General features: G+C 47.1%; 1 protein-coding gene across 2 annotated transcripts in view; it reads left to right on the top strand.

Annotated features, from left to right (window-relative positions):
* Zfhx3 (zinc finger homeobox 3) overlaps positions 1–13,425 on the top strand; it is a 253,338-nt gene extending 239,913 nt beyond the window's left edge. For both annotated transcript variants that reach the window (XM_045144053.1, XM_045144105.1), the window contains exons 8-10: positions 49–151; positions 1,783–7,257; positions 10,986–13,425. In XM_045144053.1, the coding sequence (XP_044999988.1) occupies positions 49–151; positions 1,783–7,257; positions 10,986–12,826 (7,419 nt within the window). In that variant the 3' untranslated portion in view covers positions 12,827–13,425. The remainder of the gene's footprint in view (positions 1–48; positions 152–1,782; positions 7,258–10,985) is intronic.
* The last annotated feature ends 3,712 nt before the right edge of the window (positions 13,426–17,137 follow it).

Below are 17,137 nucleotides of genomic sequence, written 5' to 3'. Positions count from 1 at the left end.
CCTCTTTCCTCCCTGACTTGACTGTCCTTGTTTGCTTCACACTCCCAGGTGACCACCCCTGAGATGGTGATGCCCAGCAGCATGTTCCTCCCAGCAGCTGTTCAAGATCGAGATGGGAATTCCAGTTTGGAAGAGGCAGGAAAGCAGCCTGGTTAGTGGCACTGGACTTGACTTGTATAAATTAAAACATTATAAAACCTAGGCAAAACTTTTCATGGGGAGAGGGCCTAAGAATTCTGTGCAGTACTCTCAAGCTGAATGGAGCTGATCAAAGATGTGGGTCATTGCCATTGGCTACTTTAGTTCTTGGTATGTGTTTGTAGGTTATTCATGTGGTTTAAAGTGAGAAAGCTGTACTTGAGAACCAGTTGGGTTTGGATATGGATACATACCACCTGGAGTATCCAGTTATGGGGTGAACAACCAGAGACACTCTTAGTAGGCCCAACTTCTTAAGCTAATAATGTCTCTAAGGACTTAACTGTCTTTCTAGCTGCCCCTTACAGAGTTCTTTGAGTCTTTGGGGGATTGCCTTATCATGAACATAGAGGCCATTGTTGTAGACAATGCTATGGTTGTTGGTGCCACAGAGTGGTGGTTCCTAGCTAGATCATTAGACTAATGTGAGGCTGTCCTGTCTTTTACACATATCTAAGGCTTAAACTAAAGAGTGCTCAGTCAACTGTAGCCTCACCTTCTTCTTTAAGATTTGTTCATATTAGGCAGTGGACACCTGAAAGGGCCAGGGTAGTGATAGGTATTACTGATAATCTTATTGTAAAACAAAATTACTGTGTCTTAATAAGTGATCACATGAATATTCATTGCTTATTGAATAGTCATAACAGTGCAAAGTCTTACATTGAAGGGGTCAGGGTTGTAGCTCAGTAGAAAAGTACTTACCTACCATGAGCAATGCCCTGGGTTCAATAATTAACAATGAAAAAAATGAGAGGGGCATCAGAGCTGGGGAGATGGCTCAATGGATAAAGAGCTTGCCTTGTGGTACGAGGACCTCAGTTTGGACTCCTGGACCACACATAAAAGCTGGGCATGTGCCTATAATTCCAGGGTAGGGGAGGCAGAGGGAAGAGATTGCTTGTTAGTTAACTAGTCTAGCCAAATTCGTGAGCTGCAGGTTCAGTGAGAGAAACTCTCAAAAATAAGGTGGGGAGCAGTTGAGAAAGATACCCAACATCAACCTGTGATCTCCACATATGTGTGTGCACACCTGTGCGTGTGCACACATGCACACACACACACACCATTCAAAGGATAGACTGTAACAAGAAATTAAATGCTCATATATCTCAAAATTTTTTATTACAGTAGACAAGTCTATAAATTCCCCTTAACTTAAGACAGCATTAGTGTGTATACCTTTCACCTCAAATCTGCTGTGCCTAATGCTTATTACATAAAGATGATCATGAAAGGGTAGTCCCATTTAAGATCAGCATCTGTCAGACTAGTTCATAAGAAATGGAAGCTTCTAAGCCAAGCAATTAAATACTGTTTAGAAAGAAGACTGTTAGATCAGGAACATGGCACAGGCCTGTTATGAGCTGGACCTTTCTATATCCTTTTACTCACCTCTATCCATACATACCCTGCCTATAAGCTGTCCTCTTACTGGCCTTGTGGAGAGATTCTGGCACTCAGGTTGGGCATTCCCTGTATTCATAAAGCCTGGCTGGGCCAATGGCTCTGGATGCCACTTCAGAAACAAAGTCTTCTTTATCTTTGAGCTTACTATGTTTTGCTTCATTTTGTTTTCTTCAGAAACCTCAGAGGACTTGGGGAAGAACATCTTGCCATCCGTAAGCACAGAGCACAGTGGAGATCTGAAGTCCTCTTCTGCTGACCCAAGCTCTGCGAGAGAAGACTCCAACTTCCTCTGCTGGAAGAAGGGGTGCAATCAGGTTTTCAAAACTTCTGCTGCCCTTCAGACCCATTTCAACGAGGTGCATGCCAAGAGGCCTCAGCTGCCTGTGTCAGATCGCCACGTGTACAAGTACCGCTGCAATCAGTGCAGTCTGGCTTTCAAAACCATTGAAAAGTTGCAGCTCCACTCTCAGTACCATGTGATCAGAGCCGCCACCATGTGCTGTCTTTGTCAGCGCAGTTTTCGGACTTTTCAGGCTCTGAAAAAACACCTGGAGACAAGCCACCTGGAGCTGAGTGAGGCTGACATCCAACAGCTTTATGGTGGCCTTCTGGCCAATGGGGACCTCCTGGCAATGGGAGACCCCACCCTGGCTGAAGACCATACCATAATTGTTGAAGAAGACAAGGAGGAAGAGAGTGACCTGGAAGATAAGCAGAGCCCAACAGGCAGCGACTCTGGGTCAGTACAAGAAGATTCAGGCTCAGAGCCAAAGAGAGCTCTACCTTTCAGAAAAGGCCCCAACTTTACCATGGAGAAGTTTCTCGACCCTTCTCGTCCTTACAAGTGTACAGTCTGTAAGGAATCTTTCACTCAGAAGAACATCCTGCTAGTGCACTACAACTCTGTCTCCCACCTGCACAAGTTGAAGAGAGCCCTCCAAGAATCGGCAACTGGCCAGCCAGAACCCACCAGCAGCCCAGACAACAAACCCTTTAAGTGCAACACATGCAATGTGGCTTACAGCCAGAGCTCCACGCTGGAGATCCACATGAGGTCTGTGTTGCATCAAACCAAGGCCCGGGCAGCCAAGCTGGAGGCTGCAAGTGGCAGCAGCAATGGGACTGGGAACAGTGGTGGTGTCTCCCTGAGCTCCTCCACACCGAGCCCTGTGAACACCAGTGGCACTAACTCGTTTACCACCACCAATCCAAGTAGTGCTGGCATGGCTCCAAGCTCTAACTTACTGAGCCAAGTGCCCACTGAAAGTGTGGGGATGCCACCCCTGGGGAATCCTATCAGTGCCAACCTTACTGCCCCTTCAGAACCTAAGGAGGCCAACCGGAAGAAGCTTGCAGATATGATTGCATCGAGGCAGCAGCAGCAGCAGCAACAACAACAGCAGCAGCAACAACAGCAGCAGCAGCAGCAGCAAGCACAAACACTAGCCCAGGCCCAGGCTCAAGTCCAGGCTCACTTGCAGCAGGAACTGCAGCAGCAGGCTGCCTTGATACAGTCTCAGCTGTTCAACCCCACTCTTCTTCCTCACTTTCCCATGACCACTGAGACCTTGCTACAGCTGCAACAACAGCAGCATCTCCTCTTCCCTTTCTACATTCCCAGTGCAGAGTTCCAGCTCAATCCTGAGGTGAGCTTGCCAGTGACCAGTGGAGCACTGACGCTGACAGGAACGGGCCCTGGCCTGCTGGAGGACCTGAAGGCTCAGGTTCAGATCCCACAACAGAGCCACCAGCAGATTCTACAGCAGCAGCAGCAACAGCAGCAGCAGCAAAGCCAACTCACTCTGTCCCAGAGTCATTCAGCCCTCCTTCAGCCAAGCCAGCATCCTGAAAAGAAGAACAAATTGGCCATCAAAGAAAAGGAAAAAGAAAGTCAGAGAGAGAGGGAGGGGGCCGAGGGGGTAGAGGGCAACACAGGACCAAAGGATTCGTTGCCAGATGCCTTGAAGGCCAAAGAGAAGAAAGAGTTGGCACAAGGGGGTGGCTCTGAGCCGCCTATGCTTCCTCCACGCATCGCCTCAGATGCCAGAGGGAACGCCACCAAGGCCTTGCTGGAGAACTTTGGCTTTGAGCTGGTCATCCAGTACAATGAGAACAAGCAGAAGGTGCAGAAGAAGAACGGGAAGACAGAACAGGGTGAGAACCCAGAGAAGCTTGAGTGTGATTCCTGTGGCAAGTTGTTTTCCAACATCTTGATTTTGAAGAGCCACCAAGAGCACGTGCATCAGAACTACTTTCCCTTCAAACAGCTGGAGAGGTTTGCGAAACAGTACAGAGAGCACTATGATAAACTGTACCCCCTGAGGCCCCAGACTCCAGAGCCGCCACCCCCTCCTCCTCCCCCACCTCCCCCACCACTTCCTGCAGCACCCCCACAGCCGGCTTCCACACCAGCCATCCCCACATCAGCTCCACCCATCACTTCACCTACTATTGCTCCAGCCCAGCCATCCGTGCCGCTTACCCAGCTCTCCATGCCGATGGAGCTGCCCATCTTCTCACCACTGATGATGCAGACGATGCCACTGCAGACTCTGCCAGCTCAACTGCCCCCTCAGCTTGGCCCTGTAGAGCCTCTGCCTGCTGACCTGGCCCAGCTATATCAGCACCAGCTCAATCCAACCCTGCTCCAGCAGCAGAACAAGAGGCCTCGTACCAGGATCACGGATGACCAGCTCCGTGTGCTACGGCAGTATTTTGACATTAACAACTCACCCAGTGAAGAGCAGATCAAAGAGATGGCAGACAAGTCTGGCTTGCCCCAGAAAGTGATCAAGCACTGGTTCAGGAACACTCTCTTCAAAGAGCGGCAGCGTAACAAGGATTCCCCCTACAACTTCAGCAACCCTCCTATCACCAGCCTGGAGGAGCTCAAGATCGACTCACGGCCCCCTTCGCCAGAACCTCAGAAGCAGGAGTACTGGGGAAGTAAGAGGTCCTCAAGAACAAGGTTTACTGACTACCAGCTCAGAGTACTCCAGGACTTCTTTGATGCCAATGCTTACCCAAAGGATGATGAATTTGAACAGCTTTCTAATTTATTGAACCTTCCAACCCGCGTCATAGTGGTATGGTTTCAAAACGCCCGACAGAAGGCTAGGAAAAATTATGAGAATCAGGGAGAGGGCAAAGATGGAGAGCGGCGTGAGCTCACAAACGACAGGTACATTCGAACGAGCAACTTGAACTACCAGTGTAAAAAGTGTAGCCTTGTGTTCCAGCGCATTTTTGACCTCATCAAACACCAGAAGAAGCTGTGTTACAAGGACGAGGATGAGGAGGGGCAGGATGACAGCCAAAATGAGGATTCCATGGATGCCATGGAGATCCTCACCCCTACCAGCTCCTCCTGCAGCACCCCCATGCCCCCACAGGCTTACAGCACCCCAGCACCATCAGCCAACACGGCTCCCTCTGCTTTCTTGCAGCTCACAGCAGAGGCCGACGAACTGGCCACCTTCAGTTCCAAAGCAGAGGCAAGTGAAGAGAAACCAAAGCAGGCTGATCCTCCCAGTGCACAGGCGAACCAAACCCAAGAAAAGCAAGGACAACCAAAGCCCGAGCTGCAGCAGCAAGACCAGCCCGAGCAGAAGACAAACGTGCCCCAGCAGAAGCTCCCTCCGTTGGCTGCCCCGCCCTCCTTACCACAGCCATCTCCCCAGGCATCTCTTCCTCAGTGCCCCCTTCCCCAGTCAAGCCCCAGTCCTTCTCAGATCTCCCATCTGCCCCTCAAACCTCTCCATACTTCAACTCCTCAACAGCTGGCAAACCTACCTCCTCAGCTAATCCCCTACCAGTGTGACCAGTGTAAACTGGCGTTCCCATCCTTTGAGCACTGGCAAGAGCACCAGCAGCTTCACTTCCTGAGTGCACAGAACCAGTTCATCCACCCCCAGTTCTTAGACAGGTCATTAGACATGCCTTTCATGTTGTTTGACCCCAGTAACCCACTCCTGGCCAGCCAGCTGCTTTCCGGGGCCATACCTCAGATCCCGGCCAGCTCAGCTACTTCTCCCTCAACACCAACCTCTACAATGAACACTCTTAAGAGAAAGCTGGAGGAGAAGGCCAGTGCAAGCCCTGGCGAAAATGACAGTGGGACGGGAGGAGAAGAGCCTCAGAGAGACAAACGCTTGAGGACAACCATTACACCAGAACAGCTAGAAATTCTCTACCAGAAGTATCTACTGGACTCCAATCCAACTCGAAAGATGTTGGATCACATCGCGCACGAGGTAGGCTTGAAGAAACGGGTGGTGCAAGTCTGGTTTCAGAACACCCGAGCTCGAGAGAGGAAAGGACAGTTCCGGGCAGTGGGCCCAGCCCAGGCCCACAGGCGGTGTCCCTTTTGCAGAGCACTCTTCAAAGCCAAGACTGCCCTCGAGGCGCATATCCGGTCTCGGCACTGGCATGAAGCCAAGAGAGCTGGCTACAACCTGACTCTGTCTGCCATGCTCTTAGACTGTGATGGGGGACTCCAGATGAAAGGAGATATCTTTGATGGAACTAGCTTTTCCCACCTACCCCCAACCAGTAGTGATGGTCAGGGTGTCCCCCTCTCACCTGTGAGTAAAACCATGGAGTTGTCCCCCAGAACTCTGCTCAGCCCTTCCTCCATCAAGGTGGAAGGGATTGAAGACTTTGAAAGCCCCTCCATGTCCTCGGTTAATCTGAACTTTGACCAAACGAAACTGGACAACGATGACTGTTCCTCTGTCAACACAGCAATCACAGATACGACGACGGGAGACGAGGGCAATGCAGATAATGACAGTGCAACGGGAATAGCAACTGAAACCAAATCTTCTTCTGCGCCCAATGAAGGGTTGACCAAAGCAGCCATGATGGCAATGTCTGAGTATGAAGATCGGTTGTCATCTGGTCTGGTCAGCCCAGCCCCAAGCTTTTATAGCAAGGAATATGACAATGAAGGTACAGTGGACTACAGTGAAACCTCAAGCCTTGCAGACCCCTGCTCCCCAAGTCCTGGTGCAAGCGGGTCTGCAGGTAAATCTGGTGACAGCGGGGATCGACCCGGGCAAAAACGTTTTCGCACTCAAATGACCAATCTGCAGCTGAAGGTTCTCAAGTCATGCTTCAATGACTACAGGACGCCCACGATGCTAGAGTGCGAGGTCCTGGGCAATGACATCGGACTGCCAAAGAGAGTAGTTCAGGTCTGGTTCCAGAATGCCCGGGCAAAAGAAAAGAAATCCAAGTTAAGCATGGCCAAGCATTTTGGTATAAACCAAACGAGTTACGAGGGACCCAAAACAGAGTGCACTTTGTGTGGCATCAAGTACAGCGCTCGGCTGTCTGTACGTGACCATATCTTTTCCCAACAGCATATCTCCAAAGTAAAAGATACCATTGGAAGCCAGTTGGACAAGGAGAAGGAGTATTTTGACCCAGCCACTGTACGTCAGTTGATGGCTCAACAAGAGCTAGACCGGATTAAAAAGGCCAATGAAGTCCTTGGACTGGCAGCTCAGCAGCAAGGGATGTTTGATAACGCCCCTCTTCAGGCTCTCAACCTTCCTACTGCATACCCAGCGCTCCAGGGCATTCCTCCTGTGTTGCTCCCCGGCCTCAACAGTCCCTCTTTGCCAAGCTTTACTCCATCCAACACAGGTGGGTTCTGCTCCGGGTGATTGTTTTCAGCATTCAGTAGCCGCTCAGTGTTTTGTTATGTGTCTGCCACCCAAACCCTCCCGGTGCTGGGCAAACAGGAACCTTGCTTCTCTGGTTATCTACCAGTAGAACTGCAGTTCTAGCCTGCCTAGTCTTCCCAGTGCCATGGTGTACATGGGTTCTTTGCCTTTCCAGTCAGGGATGGAAATGCTCAGTTCCAACCATCTACCCTGAAACCAGTCTGTTTAGGACCACACCCAGGACAACTGTTACTATGGAAGACCTGATGTATTAATCTCAAGGGAATTCTATTCTGTCTTTGTGGGGATGCTGATATCTCCTAGGTATTTGTTTCAAATAGAAGACAGCTGGATGTCCTAGTTAAGTCTAAGTTGGGCCTGAGAGAACTTAAATCAACCCTTTGCCCTCATACCTCAGGTCCCTGACATCTTCTGTAGTGAGTTACTATGGCAGATCTGTCAGGAAGCAGCTCTTCTAGCCAGAACAATGGCTGCATTAGGTTTTATGGGGAACAGCCTTTCTGTTTAAATGTGCTGACCAGGAATCTTGTATCGGACAGTGTGGTTCTTAATTTTGACATGAATGTGTTATATCTTCCAGACACGATTACTAATGTGCACTTAGGGATCCTTAGTCCCCCTTCAATCCCATGTCCCTTTCCTCTGTCCCACCCATTATGAATCATAAATGCTTGCTACTTTTATGTTCTCAGTAGGGAGGCCTACAGTTCCTCTACAGACCTTTCTTATTTCTCCTTGTTTGTCTTCAACCATGTTTTTCTGGATCTAGCCATCCTTCATAAATTAGCCCTTCTCCTCCAGGGTCTTGTGAAGACTGAACACAAGTTAGCAAGTGCCACCCTTTAACGGCCTGTGCTGACCAGCACACACCCACCAAAGAGGGGACCCTCAAAGTGCCTCTTTCCCTTCAGAATGTGTCCAGCTTCCCAGGGATCAATACTTCCCTGCCTGTTACCACAGCAGTCCTGGTTGAATGAATTCCAAGTTTTACAATTTTCATGTTAGTTTAACAGAACATGGTGCTGCTGCATTCCTGGTCTCAGACTCATAGCCAAAGAGAACAAGAAAAGAAAACATTAAGACATAAAAGTTGTTGCATATCAGTGTTGGAAAGTAGTACCACAAAATGATATTAAAGCCAGCTCAATCTGAGCTTGAAAAGAGGCTTTGGAAATTGACCAGGCACTGAATTATCCTTGCAGCTCAGGGCCTTGGCAGAGGGGCTTGGGAAGGCCCAGCATATCATAATAATGTGGAAAAATAAAAAGGAGAATTAGAATGTCTGATCTATTCCCCTTGTTTTACAGATGAGAAAACTGAGGCCCAGAGAGGTCAAGACCATTCAGCAAGCTAGGGTAGGAGCCAGAGCTCCCACCCAGGCCTCCGGGCTTCCCAGTGCTATGTGCTCTTCCACAACACCCAATATGAGCCAGTCAGTCAACAGGTATATGCTTAGTGCTACTCAGGTTCTGACCACTTAGAGTGGATTAGAGACAGAAAGCCATGCTCTTAATCAGCAGGGCAGCTAGATGTGCTCCAGTCACTATCATCTTAACAACTGCAGCTCTCGAGAGCACTTGCTCTGGAACGGGAGGGAAGGAACTTGTGTTCGTCAAGCACTTGTTACATGTCAGGCCCAGTGCTAAGCTCTTTCCACATGGCCTTTCATTTAATCCCTATAACCTTCTGCTGTGGAAAGCTGATGTTCCAAGAGGTGGACCAAAGGTCACACATCTGATGTGTGTCAGCCATAATCCAAACAGGGTTAATGTGACTCCAGAGTAACTACTTCCAGGGGGATGAAGTACTTGCTCAGTTCTGATCTCACAGCTCAGAAAATCAAGCTCATGGAATTATTGTAAGAGTTTTGAGCCACTATGGCTAGTGCAGAATGTGGTAAATAACAGGGGTTCAATAAATGTTTAATCTATGCATCTCTTATGTAGTCTATCAGTATAGTCTATGCAGTGTCAGTTTAAGGCCTTCTGACCTGAATCTTTCTCTTCAGAGTGAAGCCATGGATTTGGGGGAATCTGCACTCACTCATTCTTGGTGGCTCTGGCCCACAGGAAGTCATGCCCCACGTTTAGAGTTCATAATCCCCTCTGTCTCTGCCTCACTTGTGCCAGTTTGGCCAACAAGCCTTTGAACTTTTCTCAGTAGTCAGTCACTTCCCCACTGGCTTCGGTCTCCTATGTATGCTGAGGAAGTTGGATGAGTTACTCTCAGTGGTTCCCTCCTGCTTTTTTGGAACAGTATATTAGGTGACATGGAGGGAAGCTTTGGTTGGTCAACATCAGTGCTTTCCTGAACTGGCAACTTGAAGCAACATTGCTCCTTTTTTTTCTGAAATATGAAAGTTTTGACAGTCCACTGAGTGCTACTAGCTGGAAATAAGAATGGTTTTTACTGAACCTGGGCTTCAGTATTGTTTCTTGGAGGGCAGGGGGAGGGAAGCTGGGGTCATGAAGACAGTGTCATGCTATGCAACCTGTACCTCCACTTTCTGGCAGAAGGTAGTCCTGGTGAGAGGCTGTGAGACTGTATACACTCTCTTGTCCTGAAGATGCTCCAAGGGCAACTGCCTGTGTGCTACCATCATTTCAGTACTGTTCCTCCACATCTCATGTCATGCTGCACACTCTTCTCTCCATGTCTTATTACATCCAAAGCTTGGCATACCATCTGCAGCAACACCATCTTCCATCACTCTCCATGTGGGAGGTAGCTATGGTGCTGGAGGCTTTTAGGCTCCACAGTGAGCAAAGGTTTTAATGGTAATGGTAGATTAGGGTTGAGCAAGGTCACAGGTGAAGGCTGTACTTAATAGAGGCCAGGAAAGAGAAATGTCTCTGATAAGCTGTGGTGTCTTGGGAACTGAGTGTGTCACCACCTTGGATTTTTCTACTTCTGACCCTGTTGTTGTTCTTCCTGTGATGGTTTCCCAAGCATCTGCAGTCCCACTGGCCCTCTGGCTGTCTTGTATTTACACAGGAGCAGGAGAGAGCGGTCTTATTCAACAGACCTGTCAGAGCAGATCAGCTGAGCCAGGACACTGGAACAGTTTTCCCTGAATATGTTTTCTTTCATGGTGGGCCTGCCCTTCCCACGTTCCCATACATCTTCTTGCTGCCTTTAGCACTGTATCAGATGCAGTAGTGGAAGATGGTGAGGAAGAGCATGTGACAGGTGTTTAGTTTGTTCATGTGGCCTTGGAGCCTTGCCAGGTTTCTTTCTTTTGCTTTCTTCTCTGGACAACTTCTCATGAGGCCTTGGCTGTGCTAATTCTGCGGTACTTTGATGACAGCCTTTGGTTCAAGTGAGTCCCAGATGGAAGAAGCCAGCTTTGGAGCCTCCAGACTCCATCAGGTGCCATGCACTCCCAGTATGGTTTTGGGAAGTGCTTGACAAGGAAAATGTGAACTTGTGAGAGTGGCATGCAGGGAGTTATGGAAGTTAGATGAAAGAAGTAGTTTAGGAGCTGACCCAGAACTGGATCTTGGTTAAAATACTTGGCTACTGAACCCTTAGCAGGGTGGGACACATGTGTTGACATTGCCTTTAAGAGGATCCTTCAGGTTTAAGCCTTGACATCTGAGGCTATGTGTCAGTGATGCAGGTAAATCTTCTGTTACTTCATCCTTACCACCCCAGAATGAACCTTGACTTCTCTTTCTGTCCTTTTAGCTTTAACGTCTCCTAAACCGAACTTGATGGGTCTGCCCAGCACAACAGTTCCTTCCCCTGGCCTCCCCACATCTGGATTACCAAATAAACCGTCCTCAGCGTCTCTGAGCTCCCCGACCCCAGCACAAGCCACCATGGCCATGGCCCCTCAGCCACCCCCTCAACCCCAGCAGCAGCAGCAGCAGCCGCCGCCGCCACAGGTGCAGCAGCCTCCTCCACCTCCAGCAGCCCAGCCGCTACCCACCCCGCAGCTCCCTCCACAGCAGCCACGCAAGGACAAGGACAGCGAGAAAGGGAAGGAGAAGGAAAAGGCACACAAAGGGAAAGGGGAACCCCTGCCTGTCCCCAAGAAGGAGAAAGGAGAGGCCCCCACTGCGGCTACGGCCACCATCTCAGCCCCACTGCCAGCCATGGAGTATGCAGTGGACCCTGCTCAGCTACAGGCCCTGCAGGCAGCCTTGACTTCAGACCCCACCGCACTGCTCACGAGCCAGTTCCTTCCTTACTTTGTACCAGGCTTTTCTCCTTACTACGCTCCCCAGATCCCTGGCGCCCTGCAGAGTGGGTACCTGCAGCCTATGTATGGCATGGAAGGCCTGTTTCCATACAGCCCTGCCCTGTCGCAGGCCCTGATGGGGCTGTCTCCAGGCTCCCTACTGCAGCAGTACCAGCAATACCAGCAGAGTCTGCAGGAAGCGATCCAGCAGCAGCAGCAGCAGCGGCAGCTGCAGCAGCAGCAGCAACAGCAAAAAGTGCAGCAGCAGCAGCAGCAGCAGCAGCCCAAAGCAAGCCAAACCCCAGTCCCCCAGGGGGCTGCTTCCCCAGACAAAGACCCTGCCAAAGAATCCCCCAAACCAGAAGAGCAGAAAAACGCCCCCCGTGAGGTGTCCCCCCTCCTGCCGAAACCCCCCGAAGAGCCAGAAGCAGAAAGCAAAAGTGCGGACTCCCTCTACGACCCCTTCATTGTTCCAAAGGTGCAGTACAAGTTGGTCTGCCGCAAGTGCCAGGCGGGCTTCGGCGACGAGGAGGCGGCCAGGAGCCACCTGAAGTCCCTCTGCTTCTTCGGCCAGTCTGTGGCGAACCTGCAAGAGATGGTGCTTCACGTCCCCACGGGCGTCGGCGGCGGCTGCGGCGGAGGCGGCGGCGGCGGCAGCGGCGGCGTCGGCAGCGGCGGCTGCGGCGTTGGCGGCGGCGGCGTTGGCGGCTCGTACCACTGCCTGGCGTGCGAGAGCGCGCTCTGTGGGGAGGAAGCTCTGAGTCAACATCTCGAGTCGGCCTTGCACAAACACAGAACAATCACGAGAGCAGCAAGAAACGCCAAAGAGCACCCTAGTTTATTACCTCACTCTGCCTGCTTCCCCGATCCTAGCACCGCATCTACCTCGCAGTCTGCCGCTCACTCAAACGACAGCCCCCCTCCCTCGTCGGCCGCCCCCGCCCCCGCCCCCGCCGCCGCCGCCGCCGCGCCCGCCGCGCCCCCTCACGCCGCCAACGCCGCCGCCGCCGCCGCCAACGCCGCCGCGGCCTCCTCCCGGAAGTCCTGGCCGCCTGTGGGCCCGCGGGCGTCGGCCGTGGTCGTCGCCCCCGCCGCCGCCGCCGCCGCCGCGAAGCCCCCGTCTTTTCCTCCTCTCTCCTCATCTTCAACGGTTACCTCAAGTTCATGCAGCACCTCAGGGGTTCAGCCCTCGATGCCAACAGACGACTATTCGGAGGAGTCTGACACGGATCTCAGCCAAAAGTCCGACGGACCGGCGAGCCCGGTGGTGGAGGGGCCCAAAGACCCCGGCTGCCCCAAGGACAGTGGTCTGACCAGTGTAGGAACGGACACCTTCAGATTGTAAGCTTTGAAGATGAACAATACAAACAAAAATGAATTTAAATAAATAAAAAAAATTAATAACAAACCAATTTCAAAAAAAAAAATAGACTAACTGCAATTCCAAAGCTTCTAACCAAAAAAAAGAAAAAAGAAAAAAAACAAACAAAAACAAAACAACAAAAACCACACAAAAAAAGGAAAAAAAAAAAAAAGGAAAAAGCGTGGGTTGTTTTCCCATATACCTATCTATGCCGGTGATTTTACATTCTTGTCTTTTTTTGTTTTTGTTTTTTCTTTTAATATTACACATACACAGAGAGAGAGAGAGAGAGAGAGAGAAACCCTAACCCTGTTACATTGTGTCCTTTTAAAGGTACTATTGGTCTGGGAAACAGAAGTCCGCAGGGCCTCCCTAATGTCTTTGGAGCTTAAACCCCTTGTATATTTGCCCCTTTTCAATGACCGCCCCACCTTGAGAGCACAGAGGAGCCCGGCATGCACTGTATGGGAAAGCACTCCACCTTGTTACAGTTTTAAATTTCTTGCTATCTTAGCATTCAGATACCAATGGCTTGCTAAAAGGAAAAAAAAAAAAAAAGAAATGTAATGTCTTTTTATTCTCAGGTCAATCGCTCACACTTTGTTCTGTTTTCAGAATCATTGTTTTATATATATTATTTTTTCAGTTTTTTTTTTTTGTTCCAGAAAAGAAAAAGACTTGTTTTATTTTGTTAATTTAAAAATGGGCAAAAAGTATTCAAGAAAAACAATGTGAACTGCTTTAGCTTTCTGGGGATTTTTAGGAATAGCTTTTCTGCTGAAGCCAATTTCAAGGGGAAAAGTTAAGCACTCCCACTTTCAGAGAAAAAAAAAAACCACACACACAAAGAGTGTTGAGGACTTGTAGCTTAAAAAAATAAGTTTTAAAAACTGACTTTCTGTATTTATGATAGATATGACCATTTTTGGTGTTGAGTAGATTGTTGCATTGGAAATGAACTGAAGCAGTATGGTAGATTTAAAAGAAGAAAAAAACCTTTTGTGTGCATTTAGCTTTTTGTATGGTCCAGCTGACAGCTCCTCATTTGATGTTGTCTTGTTCATTCCTAGCAGATAGATCGCAATCCGTTGATTCGCCTAAGCTTTTCTCCCTTTTGTCCCTTAATTCCACTTTCTCTTTCCTCCTCCCAACTCCCATCCTATAATCTCCCACTTGAGGTAGCTGCCTTCCTCTCAAGGATAGCTGCAGAATTATTTTATGAAACTAAAGAAAAGAATTTCAAAGGATTCTAAGGGTCATTAGGATCCTCACAGATTATTTTTGGTTAGGGAGTTGAAACTTTTTAAAGGCATATAATTCTAGTTACCTGTGTCTGGTAGCCTTGCGCATTTATTTATCCTTCCGTTGTTTTTCTGTATATCCCTTTTTCCTTGTTGTTGGGTGGATGCTTAGAATATTCTTTTCCTGAACTAAAGCATTTGTTTCAGTTTCTGTAATTGAGGCTGTGTGTTGTTTTTTTTTTTTTTTAAACAAAGTTTTTGGCTAGGGGTTTGGTATTTGTTTTTGTGTTTGTGTTTTTTCCTTTCCTCTCTCAGAAAAAAAGAAATTCCATGCTTTAAATGAAATCCAAAGACACACCCTTTCACTGCTGTTGCAGAAAAAAAGGGAAAGGGTTCTTGTTACTTGAGAATTTGTTTCTGATTTAAACAAGATTTAGTTTAATAAAAGAAAGAGTAAAACAAAAGCTTCCCAGGTTTTGTGCTGCTTCTGTGAGCAGAGAGGCAGCTGTTAATGACAATTCCATATACCAAAATACACATTTTTTACTTCAAAGTTTTGTCCTTGTGTTAGGCAGTCTGATTGAGAGGGCAGCCAACGAGGAAGCAGATAGCAATGTACAGAAAGCAAGAAGGAGAGCCCGGGTTATGTTAATATCCATATTCCTGTAACACACACCCTTTTTCAACTTTAAGTAAGAAAAAATAAAAACAGTCTGAACTTTTAAAGGAAAACTTTGTGCTGCTAAAACATAGGTTTTGGAGACAAATAGATGCTTTGCTATTTCACTGTCATAGCCAAACATCAACAGACACAATCTCCCTTGCCCCCAAAGTGTGAAACCCTTCTCCCCCCTCCCCCTTCTCTTCCTTATGTTTCAAAAGGGAACTTTGAAGACTGTGAATGCAGGTTCCATTGGCCACCTTTCAGGCTTCTCTCCCCAGTGCTGAAACTATTCACCCAACTTTGCAAAAGACTGGAGCATTCCAAGATCTGAAAATGACTTTTTTTCCTTTTCCTTTTTCTTTCTTTCTTTTTTTTTTTAAGCCGGGACTATTTTTTTAATTTGGTTTTAGTTAATGAAAGAATAGATCCTGAACTGTTGTACATATTTCTAACTAGGCTGATGCACAGTGCAAATTCCTTTTTAATTTTTTTAAAGTAGAAATACTAAAAGAGTACCATCCTAACTATTCATATCCATATCCAGTTGTAGCATAAGGTGTCAAAAACAAATACGCAAAACATTTACTGTTTTAAATAGCTATTTCCTTTTAACAAGAATTCTTGTATTTCTCCCTGTGTTTGAGATGAACATTTTTAAATTTTAAAGTTGTACAGTTTTTTGTTTTTCCTTATTTTATCTTGTTTGTAACTCTATGAAATATATATATATATATATATATATATGTGTGTATATATATATATATATATATATTTTTTTTTTTTTTGCCATTTCACTGTTGTATGTTACTCTGTGTCTGTACCATATAGAAGAAAATGTCTTTGTTTTTGGTTCTCTGTGTGATACTAATTAACAATTTAACACTAGCTTTACCTGTCAAATTCTGCTAGGTCTTCTCTGAAAACTGTTTTAAAAATGATATTGCTTGGTAATAGTGCAATTTCTATCCCTTCCCCCCCCCCTTCAACTTTAAATTCCTTTGTAAATTTGCTATCCCCAACCCTCTCCAATGGTTTTGGTTGTCTTTCTTCCTTTCTTCCTCTCTATTTCTCTTTCTCTCCCTCCCTTTCTTTCTTATTTCTTTTTGCTTGTTTTGTTTGGAGCTACCATCATCCTCCCTCTGTGAAACAGAGTGACTGTCAGTGTTTCGCTGTGCCATGCCTTGACCTGTGGGTGTGTTTGGCAACAAGATGGTTGGGTAGGTGAGCTAAGCACGCATTCACCCACCAGTATTCCTCAAAGGGGTTTTGCGATTGTTTCAACCTGGAATGAGTTGCACACTGAATGCTTTCCTCTACAACTCTACCACCCACATATAGGAATATATATATATTTTTTTTTCATTGTCAGAACTAACCCAGAAATAGCAAAGCAGTCAGTGATTGTGAAAATTAGAAAAATAAGAGCTGGTCATACATTTGTGGGCTGGCATCCATAGTGGCTATGAACTGGATGATCAGCATGAATTCACTACAGTGCTCAGCTATTTTGATCGATCTCACTTGAGGAAATTACCCTGTCTGCTGTTGTAGGAGGTAGCTGAGTGTACTAGCCTGAAGTTCACTTTTCAGATTAGTTCTTAACCTCATTGGCACTTGTTTTTTGTTTGTTAAGATTTTTTTTTGTTGTTGTTTTGCCCTCCCTCAATTCCTCCATGGTGCTAAACACTGTTTTGTCATAGCACCAAATTGTCCCTCAAAATTGGATTTTTTTAATCCATCCTCATACCTCCCAAAAGAATCTTTAAAAGGAACTCACATACACATGTACTTACACGTATATTTAATGCATCTAGGAAGTATATATTTTCCAATTAAAAGCTATTTAAAAGTATGAATGTGGCCAAAGTTTTACACAATTGAAACCAGAGTAAAACAGGTGGTGTGTGCTTAAACCTGAGTTAAGCAGGCATGGCAGGAAGTTGCAGGAGAGAGGCAGTGACCCAAGCCAGTGCACTTGATGTTCATGGACATAGATTTTTTTAAATAATAAATTAAATTAAAGCATTTTAAATACAAGCATAAAATTGAGTTGGTTGGTTGTTGGCGCTGAATACTGCCCACTGTGAAACAAAGCTTTGACTAGGTTTTTTTTGTTGTTGTTGTTGTTTTGTTTACTTTTTTAAGGCGGGAGGGGGGCAAGTTTGGGTAGGAAAGAAAGCATAAATGAACGTGACCCTGAGGTGAAGAGGTATATGAACAGCCTTTGCAATGTACAAAAACAAAAACAAAAACAAAAAAAAAAAACAAAAAAAAAAACCAAAAAAATCCCACAAAAACAAAAAAAAATAGAGCAAGTGAAACCAAAAATGATGTTCTTGGTGTTTTTCTATAATGTAGTCTTGTTAGCTTTTTTGTTACTGTAACAAT

Source organism: Jaculus jaculus, chromosome 1 (genome assembly GCF_020740685.1).
Source record: "Jaculus jaculus isolate mJacJac1 chromosome 1, mJacJac1.mat.Y.cur, whole genome shotgun sequence".
Lineage (NCBI taxonomy): Eukaryota > Metazoa > Chordata > Mammalia > Rodentia > Dipodidae > Jaculus > Jaculus jaculus.
The sequence above is the reverse complement of the archived record's forward strand: the minus strand, read 5'-3'. Positions and strand labels throughout refer to the sequence as shown.